At 47.7% G+C, this 20,915-nt stretch overlaps 1 protein-coding gene across 1 annotated transcript; it reads left to right on the top strand.

Annotated features, from left to right (window-relative positions):
• Positions 1 to 217: 217 nt before the first annotated feature.
• Positions 218 to 20,915, top strand: LOC127334270 (uncharacterized). Its single transcript, XM_051360686.2, has 5 exons — positions 218 to 1,020; positions 1,231 to 1,366; positions 1,438 to 1,722; positions 1,818 to 1,872; positions 20,888 to 20,915. The coding sequence occupies exons 1-5, from the start codon at positions 523 to 525 to the stop codon at positions 20,913 to 20,915; spliced, it is 1,002 nt and encodes a 333-aa protein (XP_051216646.2). The 5' UTR covers positions 218 to 522.

Genomic DNA, 20,915 nt, shown 5'->3' with positions numbered 1-20,915 from the left:
AGTGTCCTCCGGTAAGCTTCGTTCTTTCCGTTGCTTCAAACTTCACAAGGATAACTCTAACTTCTGTTCATTTTCCTTCCAGCTCAATACTTTGGCGGAGGATAACTTCCGCACCATCATTCGCGTCCCCGTTACCAGCGACACGGCGGAGGAGGCTCCGGAAGACGACGAAGAGGAAGAGGACCAGGCACCCCGCAGGGCGGCCCCTCGACCTACAAAGCGTCCCCGCGCCAAGGCTCCCGGCTCTGAAGCCGGAGCTAGCGGCGAGGCCTCCGCCAAGAAGCCAAAGACGACGAAACCACCTCCGCTTGACTCAAGGAAGGCGGAGCGTGCGCGTCTACGGATGCTCTCGACGGCTGGCCAGGGCACACGCCCCATCATTCCCGGCGCCCCGTGAGTTTCCGAGCATGATGCGATTTTTACTTAGCGAAATTATTTCTTGTCTAAACCCTTTCACTTGTTTGCAGGAATCCGAAAACCGCTGCCACGCGGACCACCAGCCAGGAGCCCATCACGAAGTACATGAAGAAATCTCCGGCTGTTGGTCCCTCTACTCCAGTTCCACCCAGCGCTTCCCACCCAACTCCTCAACCGTCGCCTCCTCAGGCTGACCCATCTCCCCCGCCTGCCGCAAACACTCCACCGGAGATAATTCCGGTTAGCAGCGGGCACGTGGAGGAAGAAGATCCCAAGGCCAAAAGCCCTGCCCAAGAAGAGGCGGAAACACAAGGCCAAGGAGATGCGGAAGTCACTTCCGAGAAGGCTGGAGAGGGCGCTGGCGACATAGTCGTTTTTCCGAAGAACTTCGGAGATCCGGCGGACACCACTTCCACCCCCAAGGCGTATGCCACCAAGTTTTTTAACAAGCTGACTGAGGCGGAGAAGTGGGAACTTGAACAAGACCTGCTCAACGCCATGCTGAACAACGCCTGGGGGAAGCCGGATTCCAGGACATCGGAGATCCAGGACTTCAAGAAAAACATTGGCCAGTTCTGCGATCAACTTATCTGCAAGCAAAAGGTACTCCCCAGTAGCCCCCAAGCATGTAGGCGGAAACTCAAAAAGTAGTTAGCGCTTAAATGCTTTAGAGAAAAATTACTTCCGGGAAAGTTTTTTAGAATGGACCAGTAGCCCCCAAGCATTATGGCGGAAAAGTTCCGGCAATGATGCTTTAAAAGAAACCACTGCTACAGGCGGATTTTTTACTCCTGCACTGTTTAAATTTTACAGGAACAGCAGGCGCTGCACTACGAGCTGCACAAGAACATTGCCCTGCAGCGCCGCGTTACTCTGAGTCAGGCGGAAAATATCCGGACCCTGAAGGATGAGAATGCGGAACTGGCTAAACAACTGGCAGACGCCCAAGGTTGGTTTCCGCCTTCTTCGTTATTAACCAAATTCCGACTTCAAATTTGCTGTTAACGTATATTATTATAGGCGCATCCTCCTCCCTTGCAACAGCTTCGACTGAACTTGAGAACCTGCGCTCCTCGTACCAAGAATTGGAGACGAAGCTAAAGGAGGCGGAACTTAAGAGGGAGCAGGCCGAAAAGCAGCTGGCGGAGAAAAACTCCGAGCATATCAGGGAGAAGGGCGAGCTGGAGCTGAAAAAGAATGCTGACGGCGAGACCATCAGGAGGCAGCAAAAAGAGCTCAACGGACTCCGGAAATTTATGGAGACAGCGGAGCAGCACTGGGACTTGCTCAATGAGAACATCTTGGGTATGATATCGGAACCTTGTCAAGATATTTGCTCCGATTCTTTTTTACTTTGCGCTCAAATTGCATGCTTATATCCTGATTATCTTTTTATGTAGAGCCGCTTGGGTACCCGGAACAGCGCCGGAATTTGTTCCCACGAGACGATCTTACGCAACTCGCGGGTGATGACTGCAAGGATCTCATCTCCGCCTCCCGCAAAATATGCCATAATTTGAACATCAAAAGGAGCCGCACTTGTGACGTGCGCAAGCTTATTGGTAAGATGGACGTTCTGCCGGAGCTGGTGACTGATCTACAAGCATCTTCAGCCCGAGGCGCAGCTGCAATGGCCTTGACCATGTGCCTAGCACATACTCCGGGTCTTGATCTTGATGAAGTGACCACGGGCGTTCCTCCGGATGTGGACGTCGGCGAGCTGCTGGATGCAGTGAGCGGCTACGACACCCGCATCGCGCGCAGGATCCGGCACGAGGAATTCTACGACAAGGTCGTCCTCGCTGCTGACGAGCCCTTAGAAGCGGAACTTTTGAAGGATCTCGACGCCCAGGCGCGACCTGCGGAATCCGGAGCCGAGTTTACCTGGACCAGCTCCAAGGATGCGCCCCAAGAAGAACCCAAGACCAGCACTGCTGCTTCCGAAGAAAAGGAAAGTGAAGAAGACGTATCTTCTCCGGCCGAAGGCGCCAAGGAACAAGATCCAGAGGGCAAGACTTCTCCGGCTAAGGGGGAGTGAGAACTTTTATTCCTGCGGGAAAAGCAATGCATCATTTTGGCCCCAGCGAGGGTTTGTAATAAGACTTTAAATTCTTAAGTAGCTAGGAACGAAACAATTATGCATGGGGCGGAAACACTTATCCTGCTATCCGTTAAATGTTATGTGCATGTTTCGTTTTATGTTGGAAAGCAAGTGCTGACTTCGTTATTTTCCGGCTTGCTCGCTTGACCTTCCACGAGCCGGAAAAACCTTAGCCGGAAACGCTCGCCAGCGGCGACGAAGCCCAATGGCAGTCCGTCCATAACCGTGGAAACAAGCCCCCAGGCATAGGTGCCGGAAATCGCTACTAGGAATCCACGAGTTCGCAACAGATAACAACTTAATCAGAAAACTTAAGCTTACGTCCTAAAGGACGATTTTGAAAATCACAACTTTCATACACGCCTAGGCGGAAAAAATCCAGCTCTGCGGTTTTAGTTGGAAAAAACATACACGATCTAAAATGAACAAGTAAAGGAGGTAAAGGACTCAAGGAGTGAACCAAAAGCTTTATTTCATTGATCATGTATAACTATTACAGAGTTTAGAACTCGGAAAATGTATGCTAAGTGTAGAAAGGACGTAGCTGTGCGATATTCCAAGGGCGATCTGTTTCATCGTAGATGTCATCCGGATCCTCACGCTTGCGTTTCCGGTGCCAGTTAGCAGGTCTATCCCTTAACTCGCGGAAATCGACAAGGTAGTACGACCCGTTATGAAGCACTTTGCTAACGACGAAGGGTCCTTCCCATGGAGATTGCAGCTTATGGTCTTTCACCTGTCGAAGGCGGAGGACCAGGTCTCCTGCCATAAAGGAGCGTTTCCGAACTCGACGACTGTGATAACGTCGGAGCTTTTGCTGATAGATGGCGGATCTCTGATCTGCTAAGTTCCGAGCTTCCTCGATCAGGTCCACAGATAGCTGTCGGGCCTCGTCAGCTGTTTCTTCATTGTAGGCGGAAACTCGCGGTGAATCGTGGATGATGTCGGAGGGAAGTACGGCTTCGGATCCGTATACCAGGAAAAAAGGGGTAAACCCTGTTGATCTGTTAGGGGTAGTTCGTAAACTCCATAGAACAGCCTCCAACTCGTCAGCCCAAGCTCCGGCTGCTCGTCACAGCGTTCCTTCAAGGCGTGGTTTAATTCCTGATAATATTAGGCCGTTAGCCCTTTCAACCTGACCATTGGACTGTGGATGAGCCACAGATGCGAGGTCCAGTCGTATCCCCATTGTCTCACAATAATCCCTCAATTCTCCTTGAGCAAAGTTCGTGCCATTATCTGTGATTATGCTGTGCGGGATGCCGAATCTCATCACGAGGCTGCAGACGAATTTTAGTGCCGTAGCACCGTCGGCTTTTCTCACTGGCTTAGCCTCGATCCATTTGCTGAACTTGTCAACAGCGACCAGGAGGTACTCAAAACTGCCAGGAGATGATTTTTTTAACTTACCAACCATATCGAGCCCCCAGACCGCAAATGGCCAGGTGATAGGTATGGTCTTCAGCTCTTGGGCTGGAGCGTTTGGTTGAGTAGCGTAGTACTGACAACCTCGGCAGGTCTTGACTATTTTATCAGCGTCTTCTTTAGCTGTAAGCCAATAGAAACCTAACCGAAAAGCTTTTGCAACGAGTGATCTGGGAGCGGCGTGATGCCCGCAGTCCCCTGCGTGGATCTCTCTGAGGATTTCAATGCCATCTTGATTGGAGACGCATTTAAGAAATACCCCTGCTGCACTTCGTTTGTAGAGCTGTCCATCAACTATTGTGTAGGTTCGTGCTCGCCTGACGATCTGTCGTGCGAGGACCTCGTCCTCTGGCAACTTCTGATCGATGAGGTAGTCCAGGAAAGGCTGGGTCCAAGCCGGAATGATGGCCATCACTTCCCTAGCCGGAGACACTGCCACCTCTGGGTTTTCCGGGTTAGCGCCCTTAACTGAGGGTATCCGGAGATGCTCCAGGAAAATGCCAGGCGGAATTGGTTTCCTGCCGGATCCGAGCTTGGATAGCATGTCTGCCGCTGTGTTGTCGTCTCTTCTGACGTACTTGACTTCGTATCCGAGGAAGCACTTGGCGAGCTCGTCAACTTCGTCTCTGTAGGCCGCCATGACGGAATTTCTGGCGTTCCAGGTTCCGGCTACTTGCTGTGCCACCAGGTCGGAATCTCCACAGCATATGATGTGCTTGATCCCTATTTCCTTAGCGATGCGCAGACCGTGCAGTAGAGCCTCATATTCCGCCATGTTGTTTGTAGCTTCGAAGTGGATCTGCAAAACATACTGCAGTTCTTCTCCGGTAGGGGACTTCAGGGTGACTCCGGCTCCTGAGCCTTGATGCTGCTTGGATCCGTCGAAGTGCATGACCCATGTTTCTGGTTCCGGCTCCAGACTTGCATCCGGAGCTTCTGTCCAATCTGCAACGAAATCTGCCAGAACCTGGGATTTTACCGCAGTCCTTGGCTTGTAGGCGATGTCGAAGGCAGATAACTCGATGCCCCATTTAGCTGTACGTCCTGTTGCGTCAGCGTTGTTGAGAATTGTTGACAGCGGAGCCTTGCTCACGACTGTTACTGGATGCTCTTGGAATTAATGACTGAGCTTCCGTCTTCCTAGGAAGACGCCATAAGCTAGCTTCTGAAAGTGAGGATATCTCTGTTTTGATTCCGTCAGCACCTCGCTGATGTAGTAGACAGGTCTCTGGACGTCATATTCATGACCTTCTTCCTTTCGCTCCACAACGATGACGAGGCTGACGACTTTGTTGGTAGCTGCCAGATAAAGGAGCATTGGCTCTGACTCTACTGGAGCTGCCAAGATAGGCGGGGAGGTGAGTATTTCCTTCAACCCTCGAAGAGCTGCATCAGCTGCGTCGTCCCAGACAAATTTGTCTGTTTTCTTCAGCAGCTTGTACAGAGGTAGTGCCTTCTCGCCAAGACGGCTGACAAACCTACTGATTGCTGCAACACAACCAGTTAGTCGTTGCACATCTTTGAGACAAGTTGGCCTTTTGATGCACAGGATTGCCTTGATCTTTTCCGGGTTAACCTCAATGCCTCTGTGAGAGACTATGAAGCCAAGGAGTTTTCCGGCTGGCACGCCAAAGACGCACTTCAGCGGATTCAACATCATCTTGTACCTGCGGAGGTTGTCGAAGGTTTCTGTGAGATCGCTGATCAAGTCGGATCCTTTCCGGGTCATGACCGCGATGTCGTCGACGTAAGCGTGCACGTTCCGGCCAATTTGGTCCTTCAGGCACCGCTGCATCGTACGTTGGTAAGTAGCACCTGCATTTTTCAAACCAAAAGGCATAGTAACATAGCAGTAAGTACCAAAGGGGGTAATGAATGAAGTCGCCTTTTGGTCGGATTCCTTCATCCGGATCTGATGATACCCGGAATACGCATCAAGAAAACACAGAAGTTCCGCCCCCGCCGTCGAATCAATGACTTGGTCAATGCGCGGCAAGGGGAACGGATCCTTCGGGCAATGTTTGTTCAAGCCAGAGTAATCGATGCACATTCTTAGTATTTCAGTGTTCTTTTTGGGTACAAGGACGGGATTCGCGACCCAATCGGTATGGATAACTTCTATTACAAAACCTGCTTCTAGTAACTTTGCTAGTTCCATTCCTATGGCGCGGCGCTTCTTATCTCCAAAGCGTCGCATAGCTTGCTTCACCGGTTTGGCCCCGGATTTATGTTGAGGTAGTGCTCGGCGAGTTCCCTAGGTACTCCGGACATGTCGGAGAAGGTTGCCATGCGAAGATATCCATGTTAGCGCGGAGGAACTCGACGAGCGCGCTTTCCTATTTGGGGTCCATGTTGGCTCCGACTGAAACCTGCTTGGAAGAGTCACCTGGGATGAGGTCATGCTTCTTGGTTTCTATCGCGGGCTTGAAGGAGGTTTTCTGCTCGGAGATTTGCTTCTTGGTGGTCTGCATCTCAGTCGGATCCACCGCGGCTCTGTAGCCTTTCAGCTCTTCTCCGGATATCACAGACTCTGCGAAGGCGGCTTCGCCTAACTCGCACTCATGAGCTTTTTTGTAGTCTCCGGATACGGTAATCATACCTTTAGGACCCGGAATCTTGAGCTTGTTGTAGATGTAGCACGCTCTTGCGTGGAACTTGTGGTAGGTGGGCCTGCCGAAGATGACGTGGTAGGAGCTCTTGAAGGGCACAACTTCAAACGTGATCTTCTCTTCGCGGAAATTATGAACATCGCCAAAAGCCACGGGAAGTGTGATGCTGCCGAGGGAGTTCGCCTTCTTACCCGGAACCACGCCATGAAACTCAGTGGTGCTGTGTTTGAGCTGTTCCTTGGTGAGGTTCATCCGCTCTAGAGTCTCCAGTACATGATGTTCGGGCTAGCTCCGCCATCCATGAGGCACTTGGAGAAGTCATACCCGTCTATGCGGGGACTTACAACCAAGGCGTAGCACTCCTTTGGCACAATTGCGGGATGATCCTTCCGATCAAATGTGCACGGGATTTCCGACCACCTGACGTACTGCGGCACAGCCGGAACTATGACGTTCGGGATCCGGTAGCTGACTTGGAGGCGCGCATCGTTGGGGTTCCGAGGAAAGTGTGGTAAGCCCCCACGCTCTTTTTGTCGAATGGGTTGGATTTTCCTGCGGATCCTGCCTTGGGATCCGGCGAGTTATCATCCTCATCCATCGCCTCGGAACTATCGTCCTCCTTGTCCTTGTTCTTGCCCTTGCCACCTTTTCCGCGAGGGCGGTGCTTCCGGGCGCTTGTATCCGGCCTCCGGGTCGTTCTTTAGATCATTGACCCACTTGCGATGCGGTTGGTATGAGTGGACTTCCCCGTAACCGGATCCGATGGGCTGTGCAGGCATGTCTCTGTACTCCTCATAGGTTTGCGGTGCGCGGGATCCGGCAGCGGTGACCTCGGAGGTATGCCGCCGACCCCCGCCGGCTCCGCCTCCGCGTCCGCGTCCTCTTCCGCCTCCTGGACCTCCGCGTTGAAACGCCATGGCGACCATCTCGGATCCGCCACTCTTCTGGTCATCAGGGTTCTTGCGCTTATGGCTGCTGCTGCCGCCGTTGTCACGGTTCTTCTTTTGTTGGTGCAGGGGGATTGCTGTGGCTGCGAGATCACCGCCTGCGTCGTCGTCGGCGGCAGTGTGATCGCTAGCGATGGTGATCATGTCATCCAACGTCAGTTGATTTGCATTGACCATGCAGGTTAGCTTGTGTCGCAGCAATCCTCCTCGCTGCAAGCCCCCAATGAAGGCGTGCATTCTTTGTGCGGTTGTCAACATTCTCGCACTCGTTTACGCATGCCAACCATCGGGTGAGGAAATTCCTTGATGTTTCGCCCTTCTTCTGGATGCAAGCCTGTAGGTCGCTTGTTGTGGCAGGTCTCTTGTAGGTGCCCCTGAAGTGTTTCTCAAAAGCGTTCTTCAGGTCGAACCAGCAAAAGATGGAGTTCTTCTCGAGGTCGCTGAGCCAGATCCGGGCTGGACCTACAAGGTACAACTGGAGCATGCGGCAGGCGATGTTAGGGGTTCCTCCGGCGAAGGTTACAGCATTGTAGTAATCCTCAATCCAGGTATCCGGCCTTTCGGTGCCATCATAATGCTTCAGATTTCCGGGTAGCTTGAGGTTCATCCTTGGCTTTGGTTCCTCTCGAATCATCCTGCCAAAGCACTTCGGACCAATGTAGTCGGTTCTGTACTCGTTAAGGCGGTCCCGGGCGTCGCGCGAGCCGTGGCGAGGAGACTTGGAGCGAGAGCGAGATCTCCGGCCATTGCCTCCGCCTCCACCTCCGCCGCCACCGCTAGGTGGTGGTGAGGGAGACCTGCGAGGTGGGCGGTCTGACTTCTTGCTTCCGCCATCTGAATCTCCTCGGCCTTCCTGGTGCTGACTCCGGCTCCTGTGGCTGCCTTCGCCTTGGCGCTGGCTGCCCTGGTCGTTCCGGCGAGGCTCCGGGTCACGGCTCCGACGAGGCTCTGGGTCCCGGCTCCTGCGAGGTTCTGGATCGCGGCTCCGACGAGGTTCTGGATCGCGGTTCCGGCGAGGCTCTGGACCGCGATCTTCATTCCGACTCCTCCTGGGCTCGGGCTCATGAACATTGTTCTGATTCCGGCGGGGTTCCGGCGAGCGCTCCCTGTTTCTGTTTCTTGGCAGCACGTTGTCGCGGATAACAAGCGCACCATGCCCTACGGGCCTGGTGTTTCCGGCTGGACTACGGCGGCGAGGGGGTCGCGGGTAACCGTTGGGTGGAGGTGAGGGGTTGCGGTATTTGTCTCTTCCGGAGTACATCGCGTCCTTTCCCTTCCTTGGATCCGACGGAGGCGACATTGACGGAACGGGGATCGGATTTGGGTGCTCCCTGGCCCTTCTTCTGCGCTCCGAGGATCCGGTGTGCGATTCATCGTCCTTCTGCGCGGTAGATACACAGTTATCCGGATTGGATTCCAACCTGCGCGAAGTATCTGCCTTGTTCTGCTGCTGCATTGCTGAAGCGACAAGTGTGCGGAGATAGTTGATGTCAACTTCTTCATCCTTCTTCCTCAGCAATTCCGCAGCTTTCTGCATGTTGTCCTTTGGAGTTTCCAGCGGCTGGTGATCTGCGGGCGTGTTGAAGGGTATTCTGCGAGGCGGAATTGCTTCTCTAACGATTCGATCGGCCTCCGCCTGCGCATAGGTCATCTTTACCTCCCACTCAGCCCTCATGCTCTTGACCTGCTCGAGTGTGGCAGCAATCTCGCGGTCCTGTCTCTTGAAGTTTTCCGTCCAGGCTGCATGATCTGCCCTTCCTATCCTTAACGCAGCTTCGGTATCGGCGAGCCTCTTGGCTGTGGCCAGCATTTCCTTTCTGGCGGTCTCTAGGGCCTCCAGATCTGCGGCGTCGCCCGGGGTTATAGGTGTGTTAAGAACTGCTCGCGCGGCCACCTCCTCTGCTGACAAGATTTCCTCCGAGGGAGAATCCCTTTGGGGTCGCACCCGAGACATTGGAGATCCTTGATGGGATGGTTGGGGGTCAGATTGGCTGACTTGGTCTCCGGATCCAGTTTGTCCCAGCGCTGCTACCGTTGCGAGAACCTGCTTGGGCTGGGCGGAGTCGACTTCAGGCTGATCGCCGTATCCGTACTCCCTTATCTTGCGAACGAAGTCATCAGATTCCGTGGACGGGGTGTCGCCGGAAATTGGGCTCAGATTGCCCAAAATCGACTCTTCAACCGGAGCTTCGCTTTCTCCGACAAGCTGAGCCTGATCCGGATCTGCGCCGTTTTCCGGTGCCTCTACCTGCTCAGGACCAGCTCCGTCTTCTTGAGGGGCGGTTCCGGCGGTATGGGCCAAGAAGTGTACGAAGTGGTACCTCTGCTTTTCTAACACCTGGGAGACCCAGGCGGATCTGCATTGGTCTTCCACCTTTGTTTCCTGCTCGGGGGCGGATTGGGTGGGCTTTGAAATTTCCAGATCCGAGGCGGAATCTTCCTTGGGAAGCTCCTGCATCTCAGATCGGATCTTCGCGACAGCGTCCAGCTCTGCGGCGGTCGCGTCTGCGTTACTTACCAGTGGGTTTCCGTCGGAATCGACGGTTTCCCCGATGAAGATGTGAATGCCGCCAATTGGGACGATGGAGAGCTTGACGGGGTTTGTCCTAGCCGGAATCCAGCACTCATCCGGAGGGACGATCGGCAGATTCCCGGCGTAAAGGACGCGCCCCACAGCGATGGTGTCGTCGTAGCTTCCCATGGCGGAACCCTCCCGGTTCCGGCCTCCAGACGCCACAGGCCCCACGGTGGGCGCCAACTGTCGTTGCCTAATCGACGGTACCTCGGAGGTGGGATCCTCACGAGGGGAAGAAGAAGTAGGGGCCATAGGGCGGAGTGCACACGGGACGGTGGTACGCGAGTTACCCAGCTTCGGAACACCTGCACGATGACAGGGCCTACTGCTGCTTGTCTGGAATTATCTGGGCGCTTTCGCGTTGTTACAATGAGTTGTGGTTGTGCCTCTAGGGCTCCCGGGATCCGGCTTATAAAGGCGCACGGATCTAGGGTTTACATGGAGAGTCCTAGCCGGATTACAGATAGCCTAGCTACGGTACAATATCTTGCCGTGCACGTCACGGATCCGCCTTCCATACACGTCGTACTGGATCCGGGTTCCTCATGGGCCTCCCTGGATCCGGGTCACTCCTAGGTCGGTACGGATCCGGCCTGCTGATCCTGGGCTGGACTTCTTCCTTCATGATCAACAGCAACTGGGCCGCCCGATGGGCCACATGCCTCATCACCATCCGTGGGCCACCCGGGCTTGCCGGATCTAGGCACTGTCGATGGTACACCCATGAAGTATACCCACAACAATCCTGCACCTATACATCATCCCGCATCTGTCGTTGATACCCTGCAGCACCATGCCACCGAGATAAATGTCCATGTAGCAAATGCAAGAACGAGGTTTAGCCCTTAAATGGCAATGTGTTGGTGGACTTTATACTGAATCGTTTCATGCATGGTTACACACGGTGGTACTTGATACGTCTCCGACGTATCGATAATTTCTTATGTTCCATGCCACATTATTGATGTTATCTACATGTTTTATGCACACTTTATGTCATATTCGTGCATTTTCTGGAACTAACCTATTAACAAGATGCCGAAGTGCCAGTTGCTGTTTTCTGCTATTTTTGGTTTCAGAAATCCTAGTAAGGAAATATTCTCGGAATTGGACGAAATCAAAGCCCAGGGGCCTATTTTCTCACGAAGCTTCCAGAAGTCCGAAGGAGAGACGAAGAGGGGCCACGGAGGGGCCACACTATAGGGCGGCGCGGCCCCCCCTTGGCCGCGCCGGCCTGTGGTGTGGGGCCCCCGTGCCGCCTCTTGACCTGCCCTTCCGCCTATAAAAAGTCTCCGTGACGAAACCCCCAGTACCGAGAGCCACGATACGGAAAACCTTCCAGAGACGCCGCCGCCGCCGATCCCATCTCGGGGGATCCAGGAGATCGCCTCCGGCACCCTGCCGGAGAGGGGAATCATCTCCCGGAGGACTCTACGCCGCCATGGTCGCCTCCGGTGTGATGTGTGAGTAGTCTACCCCTGGACTATGGGTCCATAGCAGTAGCTAGATGGTTGTCTTCTCCCCATTGTGTTTCATTGTCGGATCTTGTGAGCTGCCTAACATGATCAAGATCATCTATCTGTAATTCTATATGTTGCGTTTGTTGGGATCCGATGAATAGAGAATACTTGTTATGTTGATTATCAAAGTTATATCTATGTGTTGTTTATGATCTTGCATGCTCTCCGTTACTAGTAGATGCTCTGGCCAAGTAGATGCTTGTAACTCCAAGAGGGAGTACTTATGCTCGATAGTGGGTTCACGTCTGCATTGACACCTGGGACAGTGACAGAAAGTTCTAAGGTTGTGTTGTGCTGTTGCCACTAGGGATAAAACATTAGTGCTATGTTCAAGGATGTAGTCACTAGTTACATTACGCACCATACTTAATGCAATTGTCTGTTGTTAGCAACTTAATACTGGAAGGGGTTCGGATGATAACCTGAAGGTGGACTTTTTAGGCATAGATGCAGTTGGATGACGGTCTATGTACTTTGTCGTAATGCCCAATTAAATCTCACTATACTCATCATGATATGTATGTGCATGGTCATGCTCTCTTTATTTGTCAATTGCCCAACTGTAATTTGTTCACCCAACATGCTGTTCGTCTTATGGGAGAGACACCTCTAGTGAACTGTGGACCCCGGTCCAATTCTCTTTACTGAAATACAATCTACTGCAATACTGTTCTACTGTTTTCTGCAAACAATCATCTTCCACACAATACGGTTAATCCTTTGTTACAGCAAGCCGGTGAGATTGACAACCTCATTGTTTCGTTGGGGCAAAGTACTTTGGTTGTGCTGTGCAGGTTCCACGTTGGCGCCGGAATCCCTGGTGTTGCGCCGCACTACATCCCGCCGCCATCAACCTTCAACGTGCTTCTTGGCTCCTCCTGGTTCGATAAACCTTGGTTTCTTTCTGAGGGAAAACTTGCTGCTGTGCGCATCATACCTTCCTCTTGGGGTTTGCCCAACGAACGTGTGAAATACACGCCATCAAGCTCTTTTTCTGGCGCCGTTGCCGGGGAGATCAAGACACGCTGCAAGGGGAGTCTCCACTTCTCAATCTCTTTACTTTGTTTTTGTCTTGCTTAGTTTTATTTACTACTTTGTTTGCTGCACTAAATCAAAATACAAAAAAATTAGTTGCTAGTTTTACTTTATTTGCTATCTTGTTTGCTATATCAAAAACACAAAAAATTAGTTTAATTGCATTTACTTTATCTAGTTTGTTTTATTTACTGTTGGTAAAATGGCCAACACTGAAAACACTAAGTTGTGTGACTTCACAACCACAAATAATAATGATTTCTTATGCACACCTATTGCTCCACCTGCTACTACAGTAGAATTCTTTGAAATTAAACCTGCTTTACTGAATCTTGTTATGCGAGAGCAATTTTCTGGTGTTAGTTCTGATGATGCTGCTGCCCATCTTAATAATTTTGTTGAACTATGTGAAATGCAAAAATATAAAGATGTAGATGGTGATATTATTAAACTAAAATTGTTCCCTTTCTCATTAAGAGGAAGAGCTAAAGATTGGTTGCTATCTCTGCCTAAGAATAGTATTGATTCATGGACTAAATGCAAGGATGCTTTTATTGGTAGATATTATCCCCCTGCTAAAATTATATCTTTGAGGAGTAGCATAATGAATTTTAAACAATTAGATACTGAACATGTTGCTCAAGCTTGGGAAAGAATGAAATCTTTGGTTAAAAATTGCCCAACCCATGGACTGACTACTTGGATGATCATCCAAACCTTCTATGCAGGACTAAATTTTTCTTCACAGAATTTATTGGATTCAGCTGCTGGAGGTACCTTTATGTCCATCACTCTTGGTGAAGCAACAAAGCTTCTTGATAATATGATGATCAACTACTCTGAATGGCACACGGAAAGAGCTCCACAAGGTAAGAAGGTAAATTCTGTCGAAGAAACCTCTTCCTTGAGTGATAAGATTGATGCTATTATGTCTATGCTTGTGAATGATAGGACTAATATTGATCCTAATAATGTTCCATTAGCTTCATTGGTTGCACAAGAAGAACATGTTGATGTAAACTTCATTAAAAATAATAATTTCAACAACAATGCTTACCGGAACAATTCTAGTAACAACTATAGGCCATATCCTTATAATAATGGCAACGGCTATGGTAATTCTTATGGGAATTCTTACAACAATAATAGGAGTTCACCCCTGGACTTGAAGCCATGCTTAAAGAATTTATTAGTACACAAACTGCTTTTAACAAATCTGTTGAAGAAAAGCTTGGGAAAATTGATATACTTGCTTCTAAAGTCGATAGTCTTGTTGCTGATGTTGATCTTTTGAAATCAAAGGTTTTGCCTAATGAGAATCATCATAATAAAATTACTACTACAGCAAATGCCATTCAAGTTAGAATTAATGAGAATATAAGATTAATGGCTGAACTGCGTGCTAGGTGGGATAGAGAGGAAAATGAAAAACTAGCTAAAGAAAAGAATATAGCTAAAGTTTGGACTATTACCACCACTAGTAATGCTAATGCTACACATGTTGCTGCACCTCCTACTCATACTAATAAAAGAATTGGTGTTAGCAATGTTTCCACTTCTAATGCAAAGCGCGAAAAACTGCCTGAAACTGCTAAAACTGCTGAAACTGCCTGTGATAAAGCTGCTGAAATTTTTTCCAACATTGGGGATGATGATCCCATTGCTTTAGATTATAATGGTTTGAATTTTGATGATTGCCACATCTCTGAAGTTATAAAGTTCTTGCAAAAACTTGCTAAAAGTCCTAATGCTAGTGCTATAAATTTGGCTTTCACGTATCATATTACAAATGCTCTCATAAAAGCTAGAGAAGAGAAACTAGAGCGTGAAGCCTCTATTCCTAAAAAGCTAGAGGATGGTTGGGAGCCCATCATTAAGATGAAGGTTAAAGATTTTGATTGTAATGCTTTATGTGATCTTGGTGCAAGTATTTCTGTTATGCCTAAGAAAATTTATAATATGCTTGACTTGCCACCGCTGAAAAATTGTTATTTGGATGTTAATCTTGCTGATCATTCTACAAAGAAACCTTTGGGTAAAGTTGATAATGTTCGCATTACCGTTAACAATAACCTTGTTCCCGTTGATTTTGTTGTCTTGGATATTGAATGCAATGCATCTTGTCCCATTATATTGGGAAGACCTTTTCTTCGAACTGTTGGTGCTATCATTGATATGAAGGAAGGTAATATAAAATATCAATTTCCTCTCAAGAAAGGTATGGAACACTTCCCTAGAAGGAGAATGAAGGTACCTTTTGATTCTATTATGAGAACAAATTATGATGTTGACACTTCGTCTCTTGATAATACTTGATACACACTTTCTGCGCCTAGCTGAAAGGCGTTAAAGAAAAGCGCTTATGGGAGACAACCCATGTTTTTACATACAGTACTTTGTTTTTATTTTGTGTCTTGGAAGTTGTTTACTACTGTAGCAACCTCTCCTTATCTTAGTTTTGTGTTTTGTTGTGCTAAGTTAAGCCGTTGATAGAAAAGTAAGTACTAGATTTGGATTACTGCACAGTTCCAGATTTCTTTGCTGTCACGAATCTGGGTCCACCTCCCTGTAGGTAGCTCAGAAAATTAAGCCAATTTACGTGCATGATCCTCAGATATGTACGCAACTTTCATTCAATTTGAGCATTTTCATTTGAGCAAGTCTGGTGCCATTTTAAAATTCGTCAATACGAACTGTTCTGTTTTGACAGATTCTGCCTTTTATTTCGCATTGCCTCTTTCGCTATGTTGGATGAATTTCTTTGATCCACTAATGTCCAGTAGCATTATGCAATGTCCAGAAGTGTTAAGAATGATTGTGTCACCTCTGAATATGTCAATTTATAATGTGCACTAACCCTCTAATGAGTTGTTTCGAGTTTGGTGTGGAGGAAGTTTTCAAGGATCAAGAGAGGAGTATGATGCAACATGATCAAGGAGAGTGAAAGCTCTAAGCTTGGGGATGCACCCGGTGGTTCACCCCTGCATATATCAAGAAGACTCAAGCGTCTAAGCTTGGGGATGCCCAAGGCATCCCCTTCTTCATCGACAACATTATCAGGTTCCTCCCCTGAAACTATATTTTTATTCCATCACATCTTATGTGCTTTTTCTTGGAGCGTCGGTTTGTTTTTGTTTTTGTTTTGTTTGAATAAAATGGATCCTAGCATTCACTTTATGGGAGAGAGACACGCTCCGCTGTAGCATATGGACAAGTATGTCCTTGGTTTCTACTCATAGTATTCATGACGAAGTTTCTCCTTCGTTAAATTGTTATATGGTTGGAATTGGAAAATGATACATGTAGTAATTGCTATAAATGTTTTGGGTAATGTGATACTTGGCAATTGTTGTGCTCATGATTAAGCTCTTGCATCATATGCTTTGCACCCATTAATGAAGAAATACATAGAGCATGCTAAAATTTGGTTTGCATATTTGGTTTCTCTAAGGTCTAGATAATTTCTAGTATTGAGTTTGAACAACAAGGAAGACGGTGTAGAGTCTTATAATGTTTTCAATATGTCTTTTATGTGAGTTTTGCTGCACCGGTTCATCCTTGTGTTTGTTTCAAATAAGCCTTGCTAGCCTAAACCTTGTATCGAGTGGGAATACTTCTCATGCATCCAAAATACTTGAGCCAACCACTATGCCATTTGTGTCCACCATACCTACCTATACTACATGGTATTTTTCCGCCATTCCAAAGTAAATTGCTTGAGTGCTACCTTTAAAATTCCATTATTCACCTTTGCAATATATAGCTCATGGGACAAATAGCTTAAAAACTATTGTGGTATTGAATATGTCATTATGCACTTTATCTCTTATTAAGTTGCTTGTTGTGCGATAACCATGTTCACTGGGGACGCCATCAACTTTTCATTGGTTGAATTTCATGTGAGTTGCTATGCATGTTCGTCTTGTCTGAAGTAAGAGAGATCTACCACCATAGGGTTAAGCATGCATATGTTAGAGAAGAACATTGGGCCGCTAACTAAAGGCATGCTCCATGGTGGAAGTTTCAGTTTTGGACAATAATCCTCAAATCTCAAATGAGAAAATTATTAATTGTTGTTATATGCTTATGCATAAAAGAGGAGTCCATTATCTGTTGTCTATGTTGTCCCGGTATGGATGTCTAAGTTGAAGAATAATCAATAGCGAGAAATCCAATGCGAGCTTTCTCCTTAGACCTTTGTACAGGCGACATAGAGGTACCCCTTTGTGACACTTGGTAAAAACAATGCATTGTGATGATCCGGTAGTCCAAGCTAATTAGGACAAGGTGCGGGCACTATTAGTACACTATGCATGAGGCTTGCAACTTATAAGATATAATTTACATGATGCATATGCCTTATTACTACCGTTGACAAAATTGTTTCATGTTTTCAAAATCAAAGCTCTAGCACAAATATAGCAATCGATGCTTTTCCTCTATGGAGGACCATTCTTTTACTTTCAATGTTGAGTCAGTTCACCTATTTCTCTCCACCTCAAGAAGCAAACACTTGTGTGAACTGTGCATTGATTCCTACATACTTGCTTATTGCACTTATTATATTACTCTATGTTGACAATATCCATGAGATATACATGTTACAAGTTGAAAGCAACCGCTGAAACTTAATCTTCTTTTGTGTTGCTTCAATGCCTTTACTTTGAATTATTGCTTTATGAGTTAACTCTTATGCAAGACTTATTGATGCTTGTCTTGAAGTGCTATTCATGAAAAGTCTTTGCTATATGATTCACTTGTTTACTCATGTCATATACATTGTTTTGATCGCTGCATTCACTACATATGCTTTACAAATAGTATGATCAAGATTATGATGGCATGTCACTCCAGAAATTATCTGTGTTATCGTTTTACCTGCTCGGGACGAGCAGAACTAAGCTTGGGGATGCTGATACGTCTCCGACGTATCGATAATTTCTTATGTTCCATGCCACATTATTGATGTTATCTACATGTTTTATGCACACTTTATGTCATATTCGTGCATTTACGGAACTAACCTATTAACAAGATGCCGAAGTGCGATTCTGCTGTTTTCTGCTGTTTTTGGTTTCAGAAATCCTAGTAAGGAAATATTCTCGGAATTGGACGAAATCAAAGCCCAGGGGCCTATTTTCTCACGAAGCTTCCAGAAGTCCGAAGGAGAGACGAAGAGGGGCCACGGAGGGGCCACACTATAGGGCGGCGCGGACCCCCCTTGGCCGCGCCGGCCTGTGGTGTGGGGCCCCCGTGCCGCCTCTTGACCTGCCCTTCCGCCTATAAAAAGTCTCCGTGACGAAACCCCCAGTACCGAGAGCCACGATACGGAAAACCTTCCAGAGACGCCGCCGCCGCCGATCCCATCTCGGGGGATCCAGGAGATCGCCTCCGGCACCCTGCCGGAGAGGGGAATCATCTCCCGGAGGACTCTACGCCGCCATGGTCGCCTCCGGTGTGATGTGTGAGTAGTCTACCCCTGGACTATGGGTCCATAGCAGTAGCTAGATGGTTGTCTTCTCCCCATTGTGCTTCATTGTCGGATCTTGTGAGCTGCCTAACATGATCAAGATCATCTATCTGTAATTCTATATGTTGCGTTTGTTGGGATCCGATGAATAGAGAATACTTGTTATGTTGATTATCAAAGTTATATCTATGTGTTGTTTATGATCTTGCATGCTCTCCGTTACTAGTAGATGCTCTGGCCAAGTAGATGCTTGTAACTCCAAGAGGGAGTACTTATGCTCGATAGTGGGTTCACGCCTGCATTGACACCTGGGACAGTGACAGAAAGTTCTAAGGTTGTGTTGTGCTGTTGCCACTAGGGATAAAACATTAGTGCTATGTTCAAGGATGTAGTCACTAGTTACATTACGCACCATACTTAATGCAATTGTCTGTTGTTAGCAACTTAATACTGGAAGGGGTTCGGATGATAACCTGAAGGTGGACTTTTTAGGCATAGATGCAGTTGGATGACGGTCTATGTACTTTGTCGTAATGCCCAATTAAATCTCACTATACTCATCATGATATGTATGTGCATGGTCATGCTCTCTTTATTTGTCAATTGCCCAACTGTAATTTGTTCACCCAACATGCTGTTCGTCTTATGGGAGAGACACCTCTAGTGAACTGTGGACCCCGGTCCAATTCTCTTTACTGAAATACAATCTACTGCAATACTGTTCTACTGTTTTCTGCAAACAATCATCTTCCACACAATACGGTTAATCCTTTGTTACAGCAAGCCGGTGAGATTGACAACCTCACTGTTTCGTTGGGGCGAAGTACTTTGGTTGTGCTGTGCAGGTTCCACGTTGGCGCCGGAATCCCTGGTGTTGCGCCGCACTACATCCCGCCGCCATCAACCTTCAACGTGCTTCTTGGCTCCTCCTGGTTCGATAAACCTTGGTTTCTTTCTGAGGGAAAACTTGCTGCTGTGCGCATCATACCTTCCTCTTGGGGTTTGCCCAACGAACGTGTGAAATACACGCCATCAGTACTCCGTAGTGAGTACGATGTTGCCGATGTCGAAGGGGCACCGGCGTATGATGAAGGGGAAACAACAATGAAGATCTGGAACAAGGATGGAATGAAGAGACGCTCGAACAAGGTCAAGGGGACGGACATGACGATATTGGATAAGAGTTGTTGGACACACAATAATTGTCCATATTGGCATCAATGATGGGAGACTCTCATGTTAAAAAGTTGCTTCAGAAGAAGACGAATACCAAAAGAGGTGCATGTAGATAGATGACCAAGTTGGCACAGATGGAGAAAGACTCAAAAATCTCCACCGTATCCTAGTTGCGCTCCCGAGCACATCCTCTTGAACGCCACACTCAGTTTTTTGGACATCAAGGCAAAATTCAGATGCAACTACACAAGCCTCATTGTGAAGCTGGAGTATCTACATGAATTCCTTCCAGAGAGAAACACGTGTCCTAGTGGTATCGATGATGCCAAGAAGATCGTATGACCTCCTGATTTATCACACGAAAGATACCACGCATGCCTACACGAGTTTGTCATTTATCATAACGAGTATGCGGACATGGAATGGTGTGTAGTGTGCGGGACACCGTACCCCGATACAAGTTTGGAACGAAAAGTCTTGAATGGTATTTTGCGACCCTGATGAAAGCAAAGGTCTTGATTTGGAACAAAGATAGAGCCCACGTAGATATAGTGCAGATGGTACCTAGTGGAAAGCACTCGACTATGAATTCCTAGAATTCAGGTCAGATCCAAAATAGCTTTAGTTAGGTATATGAGTATGGGTGAGAAAGATATGTTTGGCAACAAAATCTACACACATAGCACTTGGATTGTGTTTGACCTCCCCGTGGTCATGCACATGGTTATGCTAATTTAAGGGCCGAAACAACATGGGAACAATATTCACTTGTATCTCCAACTATTGAAGGAGGAGATAGACATATTATGGGCTGCAGAAGGAGTCAACACATGGGATGGCAATGCAAGAGATTATTTCTCTACAATAGTTGCATTGATCACGATGGTGCAAGACCATCCCGGTTACAGATATTTCTATGCCTAGGTGTGCTAAAAACACTCTCGATGTGTTACGTGTATAGATAATTCAACTTTTAAGCAACTACCGATAGTGGACCCTTAAAAACCGTGTACATGGGTCATCGAAGGTGGCTTGAGGAGGATGACGAGTGGAGAAGTTGTTCAGATCTGTTAGATGGTGAAGAAGAGGACCACGTAAACCCACGTACGAGAACTAGACACGAAAACTTTGAGCTACTAAAAAAATTGGAAGATTGTGATGCACCGGTAAATAAGCAGAATGCCCTAGATCCGTTGTTAACATTATAGAAAAGGAAGTCCTAACCATACCTTGATATTCCTCATTGTATGGATCTCACGCATATCACGAATAATGTGTGTGAGGTTTTGGTTGCTACATCATTAAACATGCTAGAGAAGACTAAAGATGGATCAAAGTCAAGACAAGACTTGATATACTTTGGTATCAGGAAATAGCTTCACGGACACTGTGACAAGCTGGAGACAACTAAGGGAAAATTGGTTATCAATGACCATTGTCCATCCCCCATAATGCTTCACTCAAAGTCCAAAGCAGCTCGAGCAAGTTTTCAAGTGCCTTGTAGGTATAAAGTTACTTCTAGTTACTAGGAGATCCCCGTTAGATATCTAGACCCGAAGAAACAAGGTTTAGCAGGATGAGTTGTCATGACTGTCATGTGATGTTGATGCAGTTACTTCCGGTTGAACTTCGAGGGGTAA

The sequence above is a fragment of the Lolium perenne genome, chromosome 2 (assembly GCF_019359855.2).
Source record: "Lolium perenne isolate Kyuss_39 chromosome 2, Kyuss_2.0, whole genome shotgun sequence".
NCBI classification, from domain to species: domain Eukaryota; kingdom Viridiplantae; phylum Streptophyta; class Magnoliopsida; order Poales; family Poaceae; genus Lolium; species Lolium perenne.
The sequence above is the reverse complement of the archived record's forward strand: the minus strand, read 5'-3'. Positions and strand labels throughout refer to the sequence as shown.